The following is a 20,019-nucleotide window of genomic DNA, read 5'->3' on the forward strand; positions in this document are numbered from 1 at the left end:
TTTAACCCTTACAGATCGGGGGGGGGGGGGGGCTCAAAGAGCTCCCCCCTCTAGTTTTTTCAATCTCATTTTTTTTGTAGGTAAGATGGAGAGCTGTAACTTCATGACTTTTTAAGTTTAGTAATTATACGTCGGCAAGAGTTGATTTTATTAGGATATCTGGTCTGTGTCGGTCGTGGTGTCCGGTCAAAGTCGGTTGGGTAGCAAAAAAAATTAGAAAAAATTCTAAATAAATCTTAATTTCTACATTATGACTTTTGTGTATAAGTAGAAACCTAAATTTTTTTTGGTGAATACTTAGATATCAATGACCATCTGAGAAAAGTGGTGTTATGACCGTTTGACCGCTCCCTGACCGACTTTATGACCGATTTTTGTCCGGCTTTTACTACAGACATATCATGAATATCGTGGCTTCTATTACAGCTAGAGACCTATAATTTTTTTTGGTAAATCCTTGAGCAATAATAAACAGATAAAAATTTTAATTTGCGCCGCCAACCGCCGTTTTACCGCCGTAACCGCCGAAAATGGCAGTTTCCGTTATTTGCCGTTTTTCGGCGATGATCAGAAAAAGTAATTTTTTTGTTATGAAAAATAAGAGTTCGTCCTAAAATTTGGTCATCCTAGCTGCAAAATTGGCCGCTCTACAGCTGTTTAAAATTTAGCGGCTGGCCGCTAAAAAGCGGCTAAGGAGCGGTCTGACTGCTATGACTAGAAAAAGTAATTTTCTCTAAAAATACACATGAACCACCAGAAAAAAATTTTACGTCTTTATCTGTACCAGGAGCCGAGATAGAGGGGGGGGCTCTTTGAGCCCCCCCCCCCCCCCCCCCCGATCTATTAAGGTGGGAATTGGGGCCCGATCTGTAAGGGTTAAAAGCAAAAAAGAAGTTAGAGAGTTGTGCGGAATTGAATGCACACCTCTTTCTATTTTCATGAATATTTTAGTGACTTAATAAATATATAATTATTTTTATTCTCTCCCAAGTTTTTTCTTTAAATTCTTTCACACAAAAAAAGTTATTTAAATGTTTATTCAAGCTTTAGAGCGTTTTGTCAACATATATGTAAAATGTATAGAAAGAATAGTAATAAAAAGAACATCTTTATTTCAACTTCAAACATAAAATAATATTAAGTTTAAGATTTTACTTTCATGATAGAGAGAAGGTGGAGACATTTGACTGTAAATTAAACTGGTATCCAAAGTTTCGTTGGCAAAAACTTTGGTTACTTTTATTAAAACTTGGTTTTTAAATGCAATGGTGATGGTATTTTTGACATCGTTTAGTACACATATTGATTTATAGTACATTGTCTTATCCCTTAAGATCCCTACATTTATAACAAATACACAAAAGTTTTACATAATTTTCTCACAACAATGAAATATTAAGTTTAGTACAAAAACAAGACTGTTTACGGCCATAACACGTAAAGACAAAATATGCATTGTTATTGGATGTAGAATTTACATGGATGATATAAAAGGAGAAAAAATGTTTTAAATTTAGGTTGCAATTTCTCCCTGCATTTATTGGTCGGGCCGTTTATCCAGTAGGAGGAAAGAGGATGGAGTAGGATGCAGAAGATTATTATTTTAGCCCGCTAAAAAGTTCACTTTATTATAGAAAATGAATATCTGATGTGAAATCCAAGTAATTATACATCCATTAGACAGACATAAACATTAAAGAGTAGCTATGCTACTAACAACTTTGTATATTTATCTACAATAATTTGATATGATATGTTTGAAATTTGGAAACTGGCTAATCAGTAATTCTTTCTTTCCCAACTCAAATTTGCTCCATGTAAATTCTGGTACAACTAAAATAAAAATAGAAAATAAAGGTCGTCGTCTACAAACAAGTATGACAAATTAGAAGGTAAAACAAACGTATTGAATATAGATAATAGGCCTAAATGAAATCTGTATAAACCTATCCCAAATTACTGAACTACGGAAGCTTAATATTGACATACTTACATTTTAATACATTGATTATTGAGATGCTTTGCATTTGGTCGTAGTAATCCTTAGTCCATATGAAGAAAATTAATGTTTTTAAAACATTTTATTTATAAAATGAACATACGGACTTTCTAGTATTTGTTATTGGTTTTCTACTCTTACTAAACTGCACCTAAATATTAAAGGAATCATCATGTTAAGTTTGAAATAAATAGAACATTTATAACATGTCTAAATTGGCTATAGATGTAAGAGATCTAAAGGATAGAGGTACGGATGTACTTAAGTATGGAAAAGCTTGGACTTTAAACAAGTACAAAATTTATAGGAAAATTGTGAATGAAATTAATTGATTAAAAAACTATAAAATTATTACCTATACAAGACACAAGAGAGAATGATTCACTGTCTTTGTCCTCTGAAATAGAATTTAAATACCGTAAATGTAAAGCGAGGTACCTAAAATTGTATATAGAAGTTCTCTGAACCTTCAGCTTTAAAACTTAGGCGTATTTACAAAATCTTGATATGCTAGTTCAAACTACAAGTAATTAAACTTTTCAACCAATAATTTTCACCAACTATTGTAAACTAATTCATATTGTGCCTAGGAATTTGCCAAGGGGGTAAATTCTTTGTGGTAATAAAGAAAAATGAAGGTAGTCCTTAAAGCGGGTGTTGACACACACCTTAAAAAAGATTAAAAGTTCAAAACAAAAAGAATAAGCTCTAAATTTATGAAGTTACATATTTACCTAAATCTTGAGCAAATCATACTCCCCTCTTCACCATGTACTGTGGTACTACTCCTGAAATATATATCAATCTTTACTATAACTTCTTTGGAGGAAGGAGACATGATTAGGCTGTTCATTACATTAATCCCCAGTGTTATAGTAACGTTTTTTTGTTCGTTGGCTAACAATTTTGTAGAAATAAAAAAAAATTGATTGCTTGGTTCATTTAGCTTAGTGCCCATTAATTGTAATTGACACAAGGGATAATTTTGCGTATCATTTTTGGGGATGTACAACAATTTATCGACAATTGTCTTATCCCTTTATATCCATGATAAATTCAAAAAGGACAACAAGATCATACTTAAGTAAGTAGCGAAGCATATTGATACAATTTGCTTATATATCAAGCAAACCAAAAAATGATTTAACAAGAATGACAAATAAAAACGAAATCTAAAATCCGAATGAAGAACAAACAAACAATAACGCTTGTAGAGTGTCAGAAATCTCTAAGTGTAAAGGAAATTGTTGCAAAATTGCGTAAATATAGGATAAAGAAATAGGACATGCTAAAATCCTTAGAATTTGATAGAGATGCATCGCATATAATCCTTGTTTTCTTAAGAATAATTATTCCAAAAATAAGATAGGAATAGGATATGTCATACAAAAATCTTGTAAAAAAGTTTTAAAAATCAGCATGTTCTAAAAAATAGACGTACGCACTTTCTGGTAACGATTATACAGTTGCCAAGCTTTATAATTCGAACCAAACTTTTATTGGAATCATCATCCAAAGATTGAAATCGATTGGACAGTTCTAACATGTCTAAATTAATGAAAAGAGTTAATCGTTATGGATGGACGTACCTGCCCTGATTACGGAAAAGCTTCGCTTTAAAAAGTCAAATATATGGTAGAAACACGTTTTTCAGGAGAATATTTTCTTTGATTTGAAAGCAAATTTCCTACAGCACCCAGAAAGTTTACATTTCCACTGTACAAATAAGAGAATATAATTTCAATAAAAAACCTTCGTTCCATTTGCTAACAGGACCAATTTTGGTCATCTTGTAGGTACCATTCTCAGGGTCAAGCTGGTGAACTCTAAAACAAAGACGACAATTATATTGTAGGTACCATTCTCTTGGTCAAGCTGGTGAACTCTAAAACAAAGAAGACAATCATATTGTAGGTACTATTCTCTTGGTCAAGCTGGCGAACTCTAAAACAAAGACGACAATCATATTGTAAGTACCATTCTATGGGTCAAGCTGGTGAACTCTAAAACAAAGACAACAATTTTAGCCATCTTGTAGATATCATTCTATGGGTCTAGCTGATGAATTCTAAAACAAAGACGACAACAATCATCTTATAGTTACCATACTCTGAGTCTAGCTGGTGAAATCTAAACAGAGGCAAACATGCTTTTCTCTCCAGGAATTCAGGGATAAGTAAATAAACAAAAAGTTTATTTACACCCGCAACAATGATAACTAAGTTTTGCTATTTGTAGATTAAAACTTTTAGTGGAAAAGTTTAGACACTGCTGGTTTGTACAATCCAATCAAGTATTGATAAAAATCCTCAAAGTTTTAATGGCAACTATTAGTAATGGTGCATTATTTGCCAAATGTTCCACTTTTCTGCACTACCTCTCCGATTTTGTTAATACTCTATATTTTGGTCCGTTGGGTCATTCAAGGATGCTGGATGGCCAAAAAAAAGTTTCAGAGTCCCTGGATGTCTAGATATCTAGCTATCTATGAAGGTAGGTAACAAAAATGTAAAAAACACCCATTTTTTCACAATTTTAAAAATTAATTTTTTCATCAATCTTACATCCAATCTATACATTTTATACACCAAAATGATTGCTTATTCATGTAAAAATCGCACATAATGCTATTTTGGCCAAAACTCTAATTTTACAGGGTGTCCAACAAAAAGTGTATTTTGGATATCTAGCGTAATACCCAAAATACCTGTCCGAAAAAAATCATTTTTTTTGGCTTAAATCCTGTGTTTTATCTGTGTGCATATGTGGTATATAACGGTTCTGACCACCCGGGACTATAAGGTTGTCAAATTTCACTTTGGGACACCCTGTAAATGTGATTTTTGCGTCTGTAGAGCTAAAACTTGTTCCAAATTGGCTATTTTTTTCAAATTACTCTAATATGTGTCTTAGTATGTTTGGCCATAGTGTTTTCTGACCAGATTAATATTTTCATATTTTTTGGACACCCTGTATTTTCAAAAAAAGAGAAGAAAAAAATTTTGTTTTTTTTTAAATTTTTTTTCTATTTTTAAGTTACTTAAAACTGTCATATAGATACAGATTTTGACTAATAACAATAATATTTGCCTATTTTACAATTTTTTACACTTTTGGGACACCCTGTGCATGTTTCTGAAAAATGATGGTTTTTGCCCATTTTTTGGGGGAAGGAGTCGTTTTAGGGCCATAGACTATTTCTTCAATTTTGTAGAACTTTTCAAGACACATCATTTGTTATTTATGCAAAAACCGCAAAAACCGAACCGTTTTGCCGTTATTCACCGCCAAAGGCGGAATTTTTTACGATTTTGCCGTTCCGGAGGTTGTAATGGGCATTTGTGGTAAGAAAACGTTGATTTATCAAGATCCCTCTTAAATACTTTTATTTAGGTAATTCAATTTTCTAAATTTCATATTAACTAAAATTTTTTGTGCAGCTAACCGTTTTTCGTCGAGATGGATTTCAATTGTTAAAACAAGAAAATGAAGTGAATATAACATAAATAATTGCTATAACATAAGTGATAAAAGAAACATAAATCATGTGCATTTGAAATTCCTTTTGACAAAAATCGGTTGAATATACAAAAAAATTTACTTCACATGAAATTTAGTAAATTAAAATGCCTAAATAAAAGTATTTCACAGTTATCTTGATAAATCAACGTCTTCTTACCACAAATGCCCATTAGAACCTCGGGAACGGAAAAAAACGTAAAAAATTCTGCCTTTGGCGATGAATAACCGCAAAACGGTTTGGTTTTTGCGGTTTTTGCATAAATAACTAATTATGTGTCTTAAAAAGTTCTACTAAAATGAAGAAATAGTCTATGGCCCTAAAACGACCCCTTCCCCCAAAAAATGGGCAAAAACCATCATTTTTCAAAAACATGCACAGCGTGTCCCAAAAGTGTAAAAAATTGTAAAATAGGCAAATATTATTGTTATTTGTCAAAATCTGTATCTATATGACAGTTTTAAGTAACTTAAAAATAGAAAAAAAATTTAAAAAAAAAACAAAATTTTTTTTCTCTTTCTTTGAAAATACAGGGTGTCCAAAAAATATGAAAATATTGATCTGGTCAGAAAACACTATGGCCAAACATACTAAGACACATATTAGAGTAATTTGAAAAAAAATAGCCAATTTGGACCAAGTTTTAGCTCTACAGACGCAAAAATCACATTTACAGGGTGTCCTAAAGTGAAATTTGACAACCTTATAGTCCCGGGTGGTCAGAACAGTTATATACCACATATGCACACAGATAAAACACAGGATTTAAGCCAAAAAAAATGATTTTTTTCGGACAGGTATTTTGGGTATTACGCTAGATATCCAAAATACACTTTTTATTGGACACCCTGTAAAATTAGAGTTTTGGCCAAAATAGCATTATGTGCGATTTTTACATGAATAAGCAATCATTTTGGTGTATAAAATGTATAGATTGGATGTAAGATTGATGAAAAAATTAATTTTTAAAATTGTGAAAAAATGGGTGTTTTTTAAATTTTTGTTACCTACCTTCATAGATAGCTAGATATCTAGACATCCAGGGACTCTGAAACTTTTTTTTGGCCATCCAGCATCCTTGAATGACCCAACGGACCAAAATATAGAGTATTAACAAAATCGGAGAGGTAGTGCAGAAAAGTGGTACATTTGGCAAATAATGCACCTAATTTATTGTTTATTATTGAACTGTGGGTACCAAATTACATCTGTTCTTGGTCCTAAAACATCTCCCTATCTGTTCTTACCTCATAACGCCTCCAGTATGGTGACAAAAATACTCATCACTTTCCAATCTGAAACATAATCTTATTCATCCTTTGAACGAAAAACTTTACTCTTTATTTCTAACTGTAACTTAGCAATAAAAATACACTTTTTATTTTTAGTTTGTGATCTTTCCATAGACCAATTTTAAAACGCTACTAAAACCACAATTTTACATACAAGAATTAGGTAAAAGATTTGTTTATTGCCCACAGTTATATCCCTATCCCTATTTTACTGAATTTTTAGTAATGGAATGGTTTTGATCAAAATTGATCTCCAATTGATTTATCCAACCCCGATAATATTTACCTATGCCAAGCCGCAAAGTCGTTGCCTTTCAGCATGAAGATGATAGAGCTTGAGCCTTCGGGGTCTAAATAACAAAATATATTTGGCAATTTTATTTTATTTAATAAAAGTGGCCATAGCTGACGTAATTTCTGCGGTGTAAAAATGACCTTGTTGACATTATCTATATTTGACAAATTTCAATAAAACAAAAGTGGTCATGGTTGACATAACATTACTCTTATGACAGTTACCAAAAATAGGGTTGCGCAAGTATTGTCCTTGTTTATCTTAATAGGAACCAAAATAAAGAAATCTTTAGAAACTTAGCAAAATCATCAATTATGTCCAAATTGTTCTATGCGATAATTAAACATCTAGTATCAGATTAGATTCCATTTTCCAAAATTTTAAAACTAATCATGTTAATTTGGATTTATTGGTGGTAAAGTTCAAACACTTTTTTTTTAAAAGTATTCCAATATTGCTCCTTATTGTTTTTGAAACACTCATTTTTCATTGTCTCATCTCTCCTTGTATTTGGGGGGTGGCTTATTTTTTTGTTCATAAAAGCATTTGTAAACACAAAACTACTAATATGACCAATTTACTTGTATGACGGACGGACACGCGAACGTGGCTCAACACTTAGCGCATACGCTTGTCGCCGGAGAGGTGATAGGTTTAAATCTCGGGACGACACTGTGTTATGACTAAAGACATTAAAAATGGTTCCTACTGCTGCTATGTCAGGTGCTCAACATAAAAAGTAAGAGTAGGGGGAATGCCTTGGCTCATAAATAGGCGCAACTCACTACAATGCACAGTTAACACTTCTCAGACAAAGGTTGTGCAATCAAAGGGTTGGTTGTCTGATGGATGTTACTTAACCTAATATCCTTGGGTGTTGGAGTATCGCATCCAATTACACGTGTGGATGATTCTCTGGATTCTTTAGATGATCACTTAAATCTAAGGAGAATCCCGCCCTTACGAGGTAATAGTAATGACGGACGGACGTGCTAGGTTATTTATAGAAGCCGTGCCTATGTGCTGTTAGTTAGAAACCCCACTGTTATTTTAAATTAAGGTTAATTAAATAAAATCCTATTAATTTTTCTTTTATTATAGAAGATTAATTAAATTATATTATTTTTTTTTTTCATGTACAGTGTTTTATAACATCATACTACCAGCTACGACCCTGAGGCCTCCAGGGAAACATGAGGGATCAAGGGGGGGGGGGTGCTTTACTAAAAAAAATTCCATACACTGAAACCCCCCCTCCCTTTAAAAAGAAACAAGGGTGGGGTTTAAATTTGGCTGCCCGCTCGAATCATGTGTGGCTAAGATAAGATTATTTTGATAAAATTCATTATTTTCAAAAAGCTGAGGGGGGGGAGGGTTAAGGATGTGAGGATGTGTATAATTTTGAGAAAAATATTATTTCATTATTCCTTTTTTCAATTTTATATTTGTATCTCTGGTTACCTGATGGTCCCATTGTTTTAAGAGCAACCATTCCTAGGAAAAAAATATATCATAAAATATTATATTAAGCAAAAAATTTTATTTCCTTCGAAGCGACGATTTGAAAAATAATTGATATCTATAATACAAAGTAGAACGATGTCTGTCTGTCCGTCTGAAGCTTAAGATCTCGGTAACCACTGAACCGATCGGATTCTACTTTTGAGGGTATATACCTATTGGTCCTGTGGTGGTTTTAAGCTATTTTCTTGGGGGGTGGGACACCCCTAACCCCCCCAAAAACAAAAAAATCCCCCCCCTTATTTTTTATTTTGCTTTGCTACAGGCTGCCGCAGGCTGCCCTTTATTATTTTTTATTCCAGCATTTATTTTGAATGAAAGAATAGCAACATTCTCGATCTCACTAAAAACAATAAATATTAATTTTTTTTATCACCTCTTGGGGCAAAGCCTCTAGAGGCTAGGGGCGAAGCCGCTAGTCTATAATACAAAGTAGAACGATGTCTGTCTGTTTGTTTGTCTGTCTGTTTGTTTGTAGCGAAGGATCTCACTAACCGCTGAACCGATCGGGTTCTTCTTTACAGGGTAGCTTTTCATAGGTCCCGGGAAGGTTTACAACTATTTTCTTGGGGGGTGGGACACCCCCAACCCCCCCAAAAAATGAAAATTACACCCCCCTCCCAAAAAAAATTTCCTTTTAAAACTAAGATTAAAATAGTGGGGTCGACTAGCCCCCCCCTCAAAAAAAAATTTCTCGCCCCCCCAATTTTTTTTTTTAATTTTCTTTTAAATCTAAAATACGAAAAATTGGTTTGATTAGACCTCTTGAGGTAAAGCCCCTAGAGGCTAGGGGCGAAGCCGCTAGTACTTAAAATAAGATATTTCATCACAAAAGATTTGAGATCATGGAAAGAAAACGAAGTAGCAGGTTTCGTCTTATTTTCACAGTAGCTTTTCTCCTATTTCTAGCTCCTGCGTGAGGCTCTAACCCTGCAGGGCAATCATTAAAAAAGTATACTTAACCTTACATAATCTAAAATCTAAAGCTACTGTAAAAGTACGTCACAGACAAAACCCAAAAATCTTCTTTGGAAAAAAATCTCTTTTACTTTTTCTTTTTAAAACTAAAATTTAAAGTGGAGAGTCGACATAATTCATAATTAAAAATGTGTTTATTTACTGACATACTTAAAATTTGAAATTTCATCACAAAATAATTGTTGAGAAATAGTGTTGATTAACATCTTTTAAACACAAAAAAATACAATTTAAGAGAAAATTTTGGAAGAATATGAAAGTCCCTCAATGACGTCATAAAAATGAGGAATTAGGAGGAGGAGTGGAAAAGAAAATCCCTATAAAAGAGATTGATAATCCCTCGTTTTTATGACGAAACATCATGATTTTTTAAGGGACTTTCTTCATCTTCAAATTTTGTAATATGTATAATGTGTAATTTATTTTTTTGATAGTAAAGCTACCCTTCAACTTGTTTTGGATATCTTTATATTTGAATAATTTTTCTCCTCTAATTTTTATTACCTATTTGAATTCATTATTACATTTTAAATCATTATTATTTTTCAAAATCTAGATTAGTTGCTTTAGTTAGCAGCGTCCATACTTTATAGCCACTTATTTTGATTTACATGAGAGGTAACATTGTTTATCATTATGGCAGTGTACATCAATTTAGCATTATCTTATTTTTTATCCTCCCCTAACTCCAATATATAACCTAACCTATTATTTCATGATAAAACACTAACACACTAAAAACTATCCCACTTATTTTCAATTTATTTCTAAAAGAGATGGAGATTCTATTTGCAAAAAGGTGGCAATATAAATTAAACCGCCGTTTTTTAAGTTTCACTTCTCTTGTGTGTTATTATCCCAATTGTGATTTTTCGTACTGATTTCAATTGTTATTACCTGGAGTTTTTGGGGTTCCAATTTCTGCAATCCAACCACCTTCTCTGAAAATACAAACAAGGATAAAAACATCTGTTAAAGAAAAACTTAACATATCAAACGAGCGCGAATTAACGAAGTCATTTCAAAATACAATAAAGCTGTGGTCACATTCGGCTTAGCTATTAACAAGAATGACAACATCCATAAGTAGCAAAGCTCAAAAATTATGAATGGATATCTGGCAAAATTTACTATAGAGCAGTGTAATACAATAAACATTAAACATGATAAATAGGTAAAATAGGAAACCTTTAAAATCACGCAACCTTTTAAGATTACGAAAACTTAAAAATCTAGGAATCGATCTAGCACCGTAATTAATAAACAATTCTTAACAAAACTTAGTTAAAATAAGTAGAATCTAATATTTATTAATCCCTGAAAATTTCAGCGCTCTATCTTGAAAATGAATTGAGTCAAATGGGCAAAACAATTTATAGATTAGATGGGCATATGTCATAGGAATCTTCACTAAATATTTCAGCTGTCTATACTGAATAGGAGCCGAGAAAATCACGTTTACCCTATAGCGCTACGGACATACTGACTGATGGGGAAAAGGAATTATAGAGTAGCTTCGCTACTAAAAACCTTGTTTCTGTATTTGCGGCTTGATCAAGATTTTGTGGCCGCTGCTTCATTAAAGCTGTACGAATTGGTAATCAGAAAGGAAATTATACAATAAAAAAATTATGATTGTTTCCTCACAAAACTAGAATTGTCAACCCTTTAACATTACCGACAGACAGACAGAAGGACATACACAAAAACATGAAAAGTAGCTTCATTACTTAAACAATTCTTACTCTGGTAGAGCCTTGAGTCCTAAATTCTTTATAAAATCCATTTTTTCAATTAAATTTATTAAAAATAAAATATAACAATCAAGATGTTTTCAATATGATTGCAAGATTAAAACTAAACATACTTTTCAATTACAGTTTGTTTCCTACAGAAAAAAAATAACATTTTCCATATAAGCGAAGCAAACGAAACTAGTAAAATATTAAAAAATTACAAAATCAAATTATCCAGAAAAAAACATCGATTGAGGACGCATATATCAAATATGTATCTAACTTTATTTTAGAGTAGCTACGCTATTATAAATGAACAAATGATACAAAAAACATAACGTAATCTAAAATGTAAAATCAAGTTTAGAAATCAAATGAAAACTTCTCATATCATGCATTTGTAAATATTAGATGAATGTTTTCTAAATAATATGATTTTTTATAAGCGAAGTTTTTCAGTAATTATGCATTGTTCGTTAAAAGATTTATGTAAGAATCATTAATGGAACAAATGTTTTTCATGATATAAGTAATTATCACATTAAATTGATATTTAGTATCAAGTCTTAAAATGTAAATAATTTCATATTATTTTTGTAGGGGGAGAAAGTCACTCAAAAATCAGCATCGTGACGTCATAAAAACCGTGTCTGATTTATGAGTGATTTTCTCCCCCTACATTATTTTTACTCTCTCTTGTTGTCCTTTTTTTAAGATTAGATTTAAAGTAATATATTATCTCCTTATTGTTCTTTTTTAAAACAATCATCTCTTAAAGTCCTATATAATCTTTCTAATATCTTCTTATTTTTCAAAATAAACTATTGAACGATTACATAACTTTAATATTTTCTAAGGCACAGCCACCGCAATGTTGATTATTAAGCCGTTTCCAATATTATAATTCGCAGCTTAATTGGCTAATCGTGGCTTGAATCAGCAGTTGGCAATAAGAATAGTTGCAGCTGTATCTGTAGACACCTTTAAAAATTCGCAGCTGTATACAAACCGCAGTTATCTACGCGTTATTTTAAATGATACTAGTTGCTTTGCCTCTAGCCTCTAGGGGCTTCACTCCATGGGAGGAGAAAAGGTAAGTTGTACCACATGATACCCAATATTTTTTTTTTCAAATTAAAAAAGGAAGGATTATTTCTATAGTTGTTACCGAGATCGTAAGCTTCAGACTGAAAGACGGGCTGACAGACTGACATCTCTCTATTTTGTATTATAGATAAGCAGCTGTCGAACCCTCGTATTTACCAACCTATCAATATCAAATTATACAAAATATTTTGTTTTTAATTTGGAACCACATTCTTTAGTTAAGTTGCTATAAGAGATGTTATTTAATTTTGATACATTCATTACAATTTCTAGATCTTCTTAGAAACATAAAACCTTTTCTTAAAAAATAAATTTTTATATGAATGAAACGCTTTATTACAAGTTTCAGTCCGTCGGCCTGTCAGTCCATAACCCTTAGCCTACATGGGAATCGTGTTTATTTCGGATAATTTTTATGATAGAAAGTAGAAATTCTTTTTAAAAATTACTTTGAATATTGAAAATCTTCTCTAAAGCCTACTTTGGAGTTTTTCTCTCCCCCCCCCCCCCCCCCCTAGATATACCACACTTTTCTGGGATCTTGCTGAGACAAGTATCAACTGTTGGGAATATCAAAGGATGACTCCATGCAAAATTTGAGCCGGATCCGGCCAAAACCAAAATTAGTTAAAATTTCAAATTGTGATTTTTTGATGGATTTCTTTGATGAAATGACAGGCTGGTCAATTTTTAGGCCATTTTTTGTTGTTTTTGGGCCGTCACGCCCAAACGGTTTGAGATAATCTCACGGGACTTTTTGCCCGACCTAAGTCTGGTTATTTGTGAGGTCTAAGAAAAAAAAATCCCGGATTGGATGAAGCACACCGTCGCTGTGCGCCGTCAAAAATCGCTGGTTGGCTCATTTTGCCCCCTCAAACCCTCACCTCGTGCCATTTTTCTGTGTAAAGATTATAATTATAATCTTTTGCATAAGTCTGATTTTTTTCCTAGACCTCACAAATAACCAGACTTAGGTTGGGCAAAAGGTCCCGTGAGATTATATCAAACCGTTTGGACGTGACAGCCCAAAAACCGCAAAAAATGGCCTAAAAATTGACCAGCCTGTCATTTCATCAAAGAAATCCATCAAAAAATCACAATTTGAAATTTTAATTAATTAATAACTTTTTTCTCATAAGAGATATTGACACAAGACTTTCACTTGGTGAAAATTTAGCATTGTTGGCCGCCTAGACTTTATATTTGGTGACCCTGGGGTGACGGGTTCAGTTCCCCCCACACCCACGAAGTGGGCATACTTTTGAAAATCACGTTTTTTCAGTTTTTTCCCCTTAAAGGAGGGGAAGGAGTCGTTTTAGAGACTTCAAGCATCTCTTTGATATTGAACAACTTTTTGAGGCGGACATTTCTTTATTTATGTTTCATTCGCCTCCGGCTGACCGTTTAGCCGTTATTCGCCGCCGAAGGCGTGGTTTTTGGCGATTTTTGCCGTTTCCGAGGTTTTAATGGACATTTAGGAGGGGAAAGAGTTGTCCAATCAAGTTGATGATGAAGTACATTTTTGTAGGCAATTGCATTGGCTAAATTTCATGTGAAGTAAAATTTTTTGTACCTCCAACCGGTTTTGCTCCAGCTGAATCGATTTACAGATACCCCTTAAAAACCGGAAAAAACCGGTTTTTCAAAAAATTCACGGCCGGTTTTGGCCGGATCCGGCTCAAATTTTGCATGGAGTCATCCTTTGATATTCCCAACAGTTGATACTTGACTCAGCAAGATCCCAGAAAAGTGTGGTATATCTAATAAAAAATGACTTCATACAATACTAATGACCAATATTGGGCCAGTATACATTGTGATTAACAAATGGTAAATTGTATACTGACCTACCATTGGTCATTTGTATTGTATTACGTCATTTTTTATTGGACACTATACGTTTATTCCTTCACCCTCCTGAGGTGGATTCTTAAAAAAAAATTTGCCCCACTAATTGCTTAGTGGGGCAAAATTGTTTTCGTGAAAAATCCTCCAAAATCACATAAAAAATCTACAAAAAATAAATAAAATCTTTTGTTAATAACTCTTCTATGATTTGTTTGACTTTTGTAGATTTTTAATGTGATTTTGGTGGATTTTTCACGATTTTTGACTAAGTGTTTAGTGGGGCAATTTGTTTTTAAGTATCCACCTCTGTTCTCTAAAGCCGTTTCTTACTATTGATATCTTAATTTGTCTGGTAGTCTTTTCAGCTTTTCATCCTTAATTTTTTCTATTAATTTTCCTTTTCCTCTCTCTGTTTGATATTCATATTATTGTCCTCTCTATCCCTCCCTAGCCTCTGATAACAAATGATTTCTTTTAGAAAAGTCTTATTCTAACACCATACATAAAGGAATAAGGCAGTGTAATTTTTTAGTAGCGATGCAACGTTATATGTAATTGTGTCTGTCTGTCCTTCTGTCTGTGATGCTAGGGTTTTTATTAATATATCATCATATGGACTTTTTTTATAAAAGGATAAAATTAACATTATAAATGTTAATGGTAAAAATGGAAACGAGGACTTCTTACTAAATTTTTTCAATCTACAACCACTCGCTCCCGTCATCTCTTTACTATCTTTGTTTCTATTACAGCTAGATGTCTATAAATGTTCCTATAGGTTTAGTAGGTCCCAGTTAAAATTAAATTTTTTTTCTTTTTTACTCGTTGTTTTCTTCAATTTTTACTAAACCTATTTAAACCTTAAAGTTTTTATTGAAATATTCTAAATGTCAAAGTCCTCTAGGTAATGAAGCACCTCTTTGGAAATTAGGGGCTCTCATAGGTAAAGTGTATTTTTTAAACACAGGGCGTTAGATTTCTAATGGGACATTACAATTGACGATAAATTGAAAATTTAAAAATTTGACCAACCAATATCAAGACTTAATAAAAAGTACTCAAAGATTATAAGCCACAAATAATAAGTCGTTTATAAAAATATCCATTATACCTTCCCTTCCTGCATTTACATGTTCCTACATCCTTATAATCTTACACAATGGCATCGATATAGACGCATTATAATCTGAATAGGTGCCATAATGTTACTATGAAAGCAATTCTAAAGCCTTCAATATCTTTATACAATTTATATTCTTACAGGAACAAGGATAGGTTTTTTCTTAAGAATCTTAAAAAAATAAAAATCAAGAAGATCTTTTAGTAACTGGACAAAGTGACTTTAAAAAATCAGCCATGTGACGTCATAAAAATGAGGGATTGTCCATCTTTTTATAGGGGTTTTCTTTCTCACTTCTCCTCTCATCCCCCTAATTTTTATAACGTCACATGGCTGATTTTTGAAATATACTTTGTCTAGTTACATCTATTGATATTAATAACAGGAGTTTTAAGGGATATGTCAATGGACATATAATTGATGCACACCCAAAATTACCATCAACATCAGTTGAAAATTTTCTACAGATCAATCGAGGTGTACTTTATTTTTCCATTTGCTTCATTCATGTTTGTATATGAACAGTAAAGTAAATTTTTATAAATATTTTTACTGAAAAATGTTTCTGTCTTTGGGGGCAATTTATATACATGACGCTGTGGCATAGAAGGGGGGGGGCACATCTGACACTTTTGCGTAAACAGGGATTATAGGCTTTGTCTTAGGAGTTATAGGATAGGTTATTTGGGGAAAAAGTTTAGTTTTTGGGTGTATTTTCCTTATATTTAAAAAAAATTTTGATAGGTCTCCAGGTTCAGGTGCTGCAGGCTGGAAGGTCACTTCTGGACAGGTATAAATGAAAAAAAAATTTTGTTTGAAGAGTTAGAGATCAACTTATTAAACCAAATATGCATCTTTTGGGATGTTATGAGCATATATGAAGAAAAAGTAAAAATCAGCCTCCAGATTCAGGTCCTGCAGGCCTCCAGGTGAATTCTGGACAGGTAAAAACTGAAAATTTTTAATTTTATAGTTAGAACAAAACTTATTTTACAAAAGTTGCTACTTTATGGATGGTATGAACTAATTTGAAGAAAAATTTGAAATCGGGCTCCATGTACAGGTACTGCAGGCCTCTAGGTAAATTCTGGACAGGTAAAAACTGAAATTTTTTACTTTTGAAGTTAGAACAAAACTTATTTAACAAAAGTTGCTACTTATGGATGGTATTAACATATTTGAAGAAAAAATTGAAATCGGGCTCCAGGATCAGGTACTGCATGCTTCCAGGTAAATTCTGGACAGGTAAAAATTGAAAAATTTTAATTTTATAGTTAGAACAAAACTTATTTTACAAAAGTTGCTACTTTATGGATGGTATTAACATATTTGAAGAAAAATTTGAAATCGGGCTCCAGGATCAGGTACTGCAGGCCTCCAGGTAAATTCTGGACAGGTAAAAATAGAAAAAATTTAATTTTATAGTTAGAACAAAACTTATTTTACAAAAGTTGCTACTTTATGGATGGTATGAACTAATTTGAAGAAAAATTTGAAATCGGGCTCCAGGTACAGGTACTGCAGGCCTCCAGGTAAATTCTGGACAGGTAAAAACTGAAATTTTTTACTTTTGAAGTTAGAACAAAACTTATTTAACAAAAGTTGCTACTTTATGGATGGTATTAACATATTTGAAGAAAAATTTGAAATCAGGCTCCAGGATCAGGTACTGCAGGCTTCCAGGTAAATTCTGGACAGGTAAAAATTGAAAAATTTTAATTTTATAGTTAGAACAAAACTTATTTTACAAAAGTTGCTACTTTATGTATGGTATGAACTAATTTGAAGAAAAAATTCGAAATCGGGCTCCAGGTTCAGGTACTGCAGGCCTCCAGGTAAATTCTGGACAGGTAAAAACTGAATTTTTTTACTTTTGAAGTTAGAACAAAACTTATTTAACAAAAGTTGCTACTTTATGGATGGTATTAACATATTAGAAGAAAAATTTGAAATCGGGCTCCAGGATCAGGTACTGCAGGCCTCCAGGTGGATCCTGGACAGGTAAAAACTAAAAATTTTTACTTTTATAGTTGGAACAAAACTTATTTAGCAAAAGTTGCTACTTTATGGATAGTATTAACTCATTTGAAGATAAATTTGAAATCGGGCTTTAGGTTCAGGTACTGCAGGCCTCCAGGTGGATCCTGGACAGGTAAAAACTAAAAATTTTTACTTTTTAAGTTAGAGCATAACTTCTTTAGCAAAAGTTGCTACTTTATGGATAGTATTAACTCATAAAGAAAAATCTGAAATCGGGCTCCAGCTTCAGGTACTGCAGGCCTCCAGGTGGATCCTGGATAGGTAAAACTAAAAATTTTCACTTTTAAAGTTAGAGCATAACTTATTTAACAAAAATGCTACTTTTTGGATAGTATTGACCAATTTGAAGATAAATTTGAAATTGGGCTCCAGGATCAGGTATTGCAGGTCTCCAGGGGAATTCTGGACATGTAAAAATTAAAATATTTAACTAAAGAGTTAGAACTATATCTATTTAACTCATACACAGAAAAATTTGAAATCGGGCTCAAGGTTCAAGTCAAATCCAACCATATTGTTACATTTTGAATTATATCTGCAAAAAAAATATTAAGCATTGACTAGAATATATATAAAAAAAAACGTACTGTCAACAGGTCAGTCACTAAAGGAAGCCTGCAGGAAATACACTGCTCTAACTGCGGTAAAAATCCAACCAAAATCCAACACAATACCCTCAATTTGATACAAAAAAGTTATTGAAGCTGCAGGCTTCAAATTTGGGGTATTAAGCCTTATTGTGGCAGTCTTTCAGCAATTAGAGCGGCATATTTCCTGCAGGCTTTCTTCAACTATCAAGTATAAAAAAAGGGATATGAAAGAAGAGAGTTAAAAAAGTGTATTCCAAACTAAAATCTTTATTTGATGCCATAGAAGCTTAAGAATCTTTACTATATAATTTTAAACAAGCTTGTTTGTTTTTTAATTAGTTAAAAAAATTTTAGTTTTAACCTGTCCACCTGGAGGCCTGCAGGACCTGAACCTGGAGCCCGATTTCAAATATGTTAATACCATCCATAAAGAAGCAACTTTTGTTCAATAAGTTTTGTTCTAACTTCAAAAGTAAAAAATTTCAGTTTTTACCTGTCCAGAATTTACCTGGAGGCCTGCAGTACCTGAACCTGGAGCCCAATTTCAAATTTTTTTTCAAATTGGTTAATAAATCCAAAAAGTAGCAACTTTTGTTCAATAAGTTTTGTTCTAACTTCAATAGTAAAAATTTCAGTTTTTACCTATCCAGAATTTACCTGGAGGCCTGCAGTACCTGTACCTGGAGCTCGATTTTAAATTTTTCTTCAAATTGGTTAATACCATCCATAAAGAAGCAACTTTTGTTCAATAAGTTTTGTTCTAACTTTAATAGTAAAAAATTTCAGTTTTTACCTGTCCAGAATTTACCTGGAGGCCTGCAGTACCTGTACCTGGAGCCCGATTTCAAATTTTTCTTCCAATTAGTTCATACCATCCATAAAGTAGCAACTTTTGTAAAATAAGTTTTGTTCTAACTATAAAATTAAAATTTTTCAATTTTTACCTGTCCAGAATTTACCTGGAAGCCTGCAGTACCTGAACCTGGAGCCCGATTGCAAATTTTTATTCAAATTAGTTCATACCATCCATAAAGTAGCAACTTTTGTAAAATAAGTTTTGTTCTAACTATAAAATTAAAAATTTTCAGTTTTTACCTGTCCAAAATTCACCTGGAGGCCTGCAGGACCTGAACCTGGAGGCTGATTTTTATTTGTTCTTCATATATGCTCATAACATCCCAAAAGATGCATATTTGGTTTAATAAGTTGATCTCTAACTCTTCAAACAAATTTTTTTTTTCATTTATACCTGTCCAGAACTGACCTTCCAGCCTGCAGCACCTGAACCTGGAGACCTATCAAATTTTTTTTTAAATATAAAGAAAATACACCCAAAAACTAAACTTTTTCCCCAAATAACCTATCCTATAACTCCTAAGACAAAGCCTATAATCCCTGTTTACGCAAAAGTGTCAGATGTGCCCCTTAACATTACTCAAGTAAAGATAAAAAACCTTTGAAATATTTATATATCTACACATTGCATGGTTTGTTGACTGTTGATTGATCTTTAGATCTGTGGATAAATTTATGTTTGTGAGTTTAGAATTAGTTAACGTCAAATATTCACCGTTAAAAGAATATTTAACCTTGATGTATGGTTAGGACTATCATCATTAGACAATTAGCAGACAAGAAAATCATATTTCCCCTTCCGTTACGAACGGACTGACAACGAGAAGGAAAGAAGAAGTAAATTTAAATATTATTTTGTTGGGCTGCACTAAATTTAAATGATGTCATCATTGTTATGATTATACTTGGTTCAAAGGAAGACCAAGTATAGAATTATGCTTTGATAACCCTGTTAACCCAACATTGTTATATTGACATAAAAAATGTTAGCTAAATGACATTGAATATAAGGGTAATAACTTTTAATAGATTTTCATATTTTTATAAAATACCCAATTTTATACATAACTATATATATTCTGATAATGATTGTTTTTTTTATGTTGATATAATAAAAG

The 20,019-nt window shown here is 32.5% G+C and overlaps 2 protein-coding genes across 6 annotated transcripts in view; one reads left to right on the forward strand and one right to left on the reverse strand.

Moving 5' to 3' along the window:
• Window positions 1-20,019, forward strand: part of LOC145305762 (uncharacterized) — a 260,360-nt gene that overhangs the window by 149,519 nt on the left and 90,822 nt on the right. The gene's annotated exons all lie outside the window — the stretch shown is intronic.
• Window positions 1,334-11,464, reverse strand: LOC145305638 (uncharacterized). Of its 2 annotated transcripts, XM_080147339.1 has the most exons (9): window positions 11,351-11,464; window positions 10,503-10,546; window positions 8,568-8,600; window positions 7,098-7,161; window positions 6,767-6,814; window positions 3,752-3,825; window positions 2,734-2,787; window positions 2,355-2,396; window positions 1,334-1,833 (listed from the first exon to the last, which is right to left on the reverse strand). In XM_080147339.1, exons 1-7 carry the CDS (start codon window positions 11,389-11,391, stop codon window positions 2,750-2,752), a joined length of 342 nt encoding a protein of 113 aa, XP_080003465.1. In that variant the 5' UTR covers window positions 11,392-11,464; the 3' UTR covers window positions 1,334-1,833; window positions 2,355-2,396; window positions 2,734-2,749. The 2 variants fall into 2 exon arrangements, with proteins under 2 accessions (XP_080003465.1, XP_080003466.1); XM_080147340.1 differs by lacking the exons at window positions 1,334-1,833; window positions 2,355-2,396; window positions 2,734-2,787; window positions 3,752-3,825 and adding an exon at window positions 3,961-4,002.

Source organism: Acartia tonsa, chromosome 14, assembly GCF_053477335.1.
Source record: "Acartia tonsa isolate MP-2025a chromosome 14, ASM5347733v1, whole genome shotgun sequence".
Classification (NCBI taxonomy): Eukaryota; Metazoa; Arthropoda; class Copepoda; order Calanoida; family Acartiidae; genus Acartia; species Acartia tonsa.

Excerpts from the sequence above, each read along its gene's own strand:
- LOC145305638 (XM_080147339.1), bottom strand. The coding sequence starts at position 11,391 with ATGGATTTTATAAAGAATTTAGGACTCAAGGCTCTACCAGA. Across the intron at positions 8,601-10,502 it reads TGGAACCCCAAAAACTCCAG|GAATGGTTGCTCTTAAAACA; the intron begins GTAATAACAATT and ends TTTTTTTCCTAG. Across the intron at positions 3,826-6,766 it reads CATACTGGAGGCGTTATGAG|AGTTCACCAGCTTGACCCTG; the intron begins GTAAGAACAGAT and ends TCTTTGTTTTAG.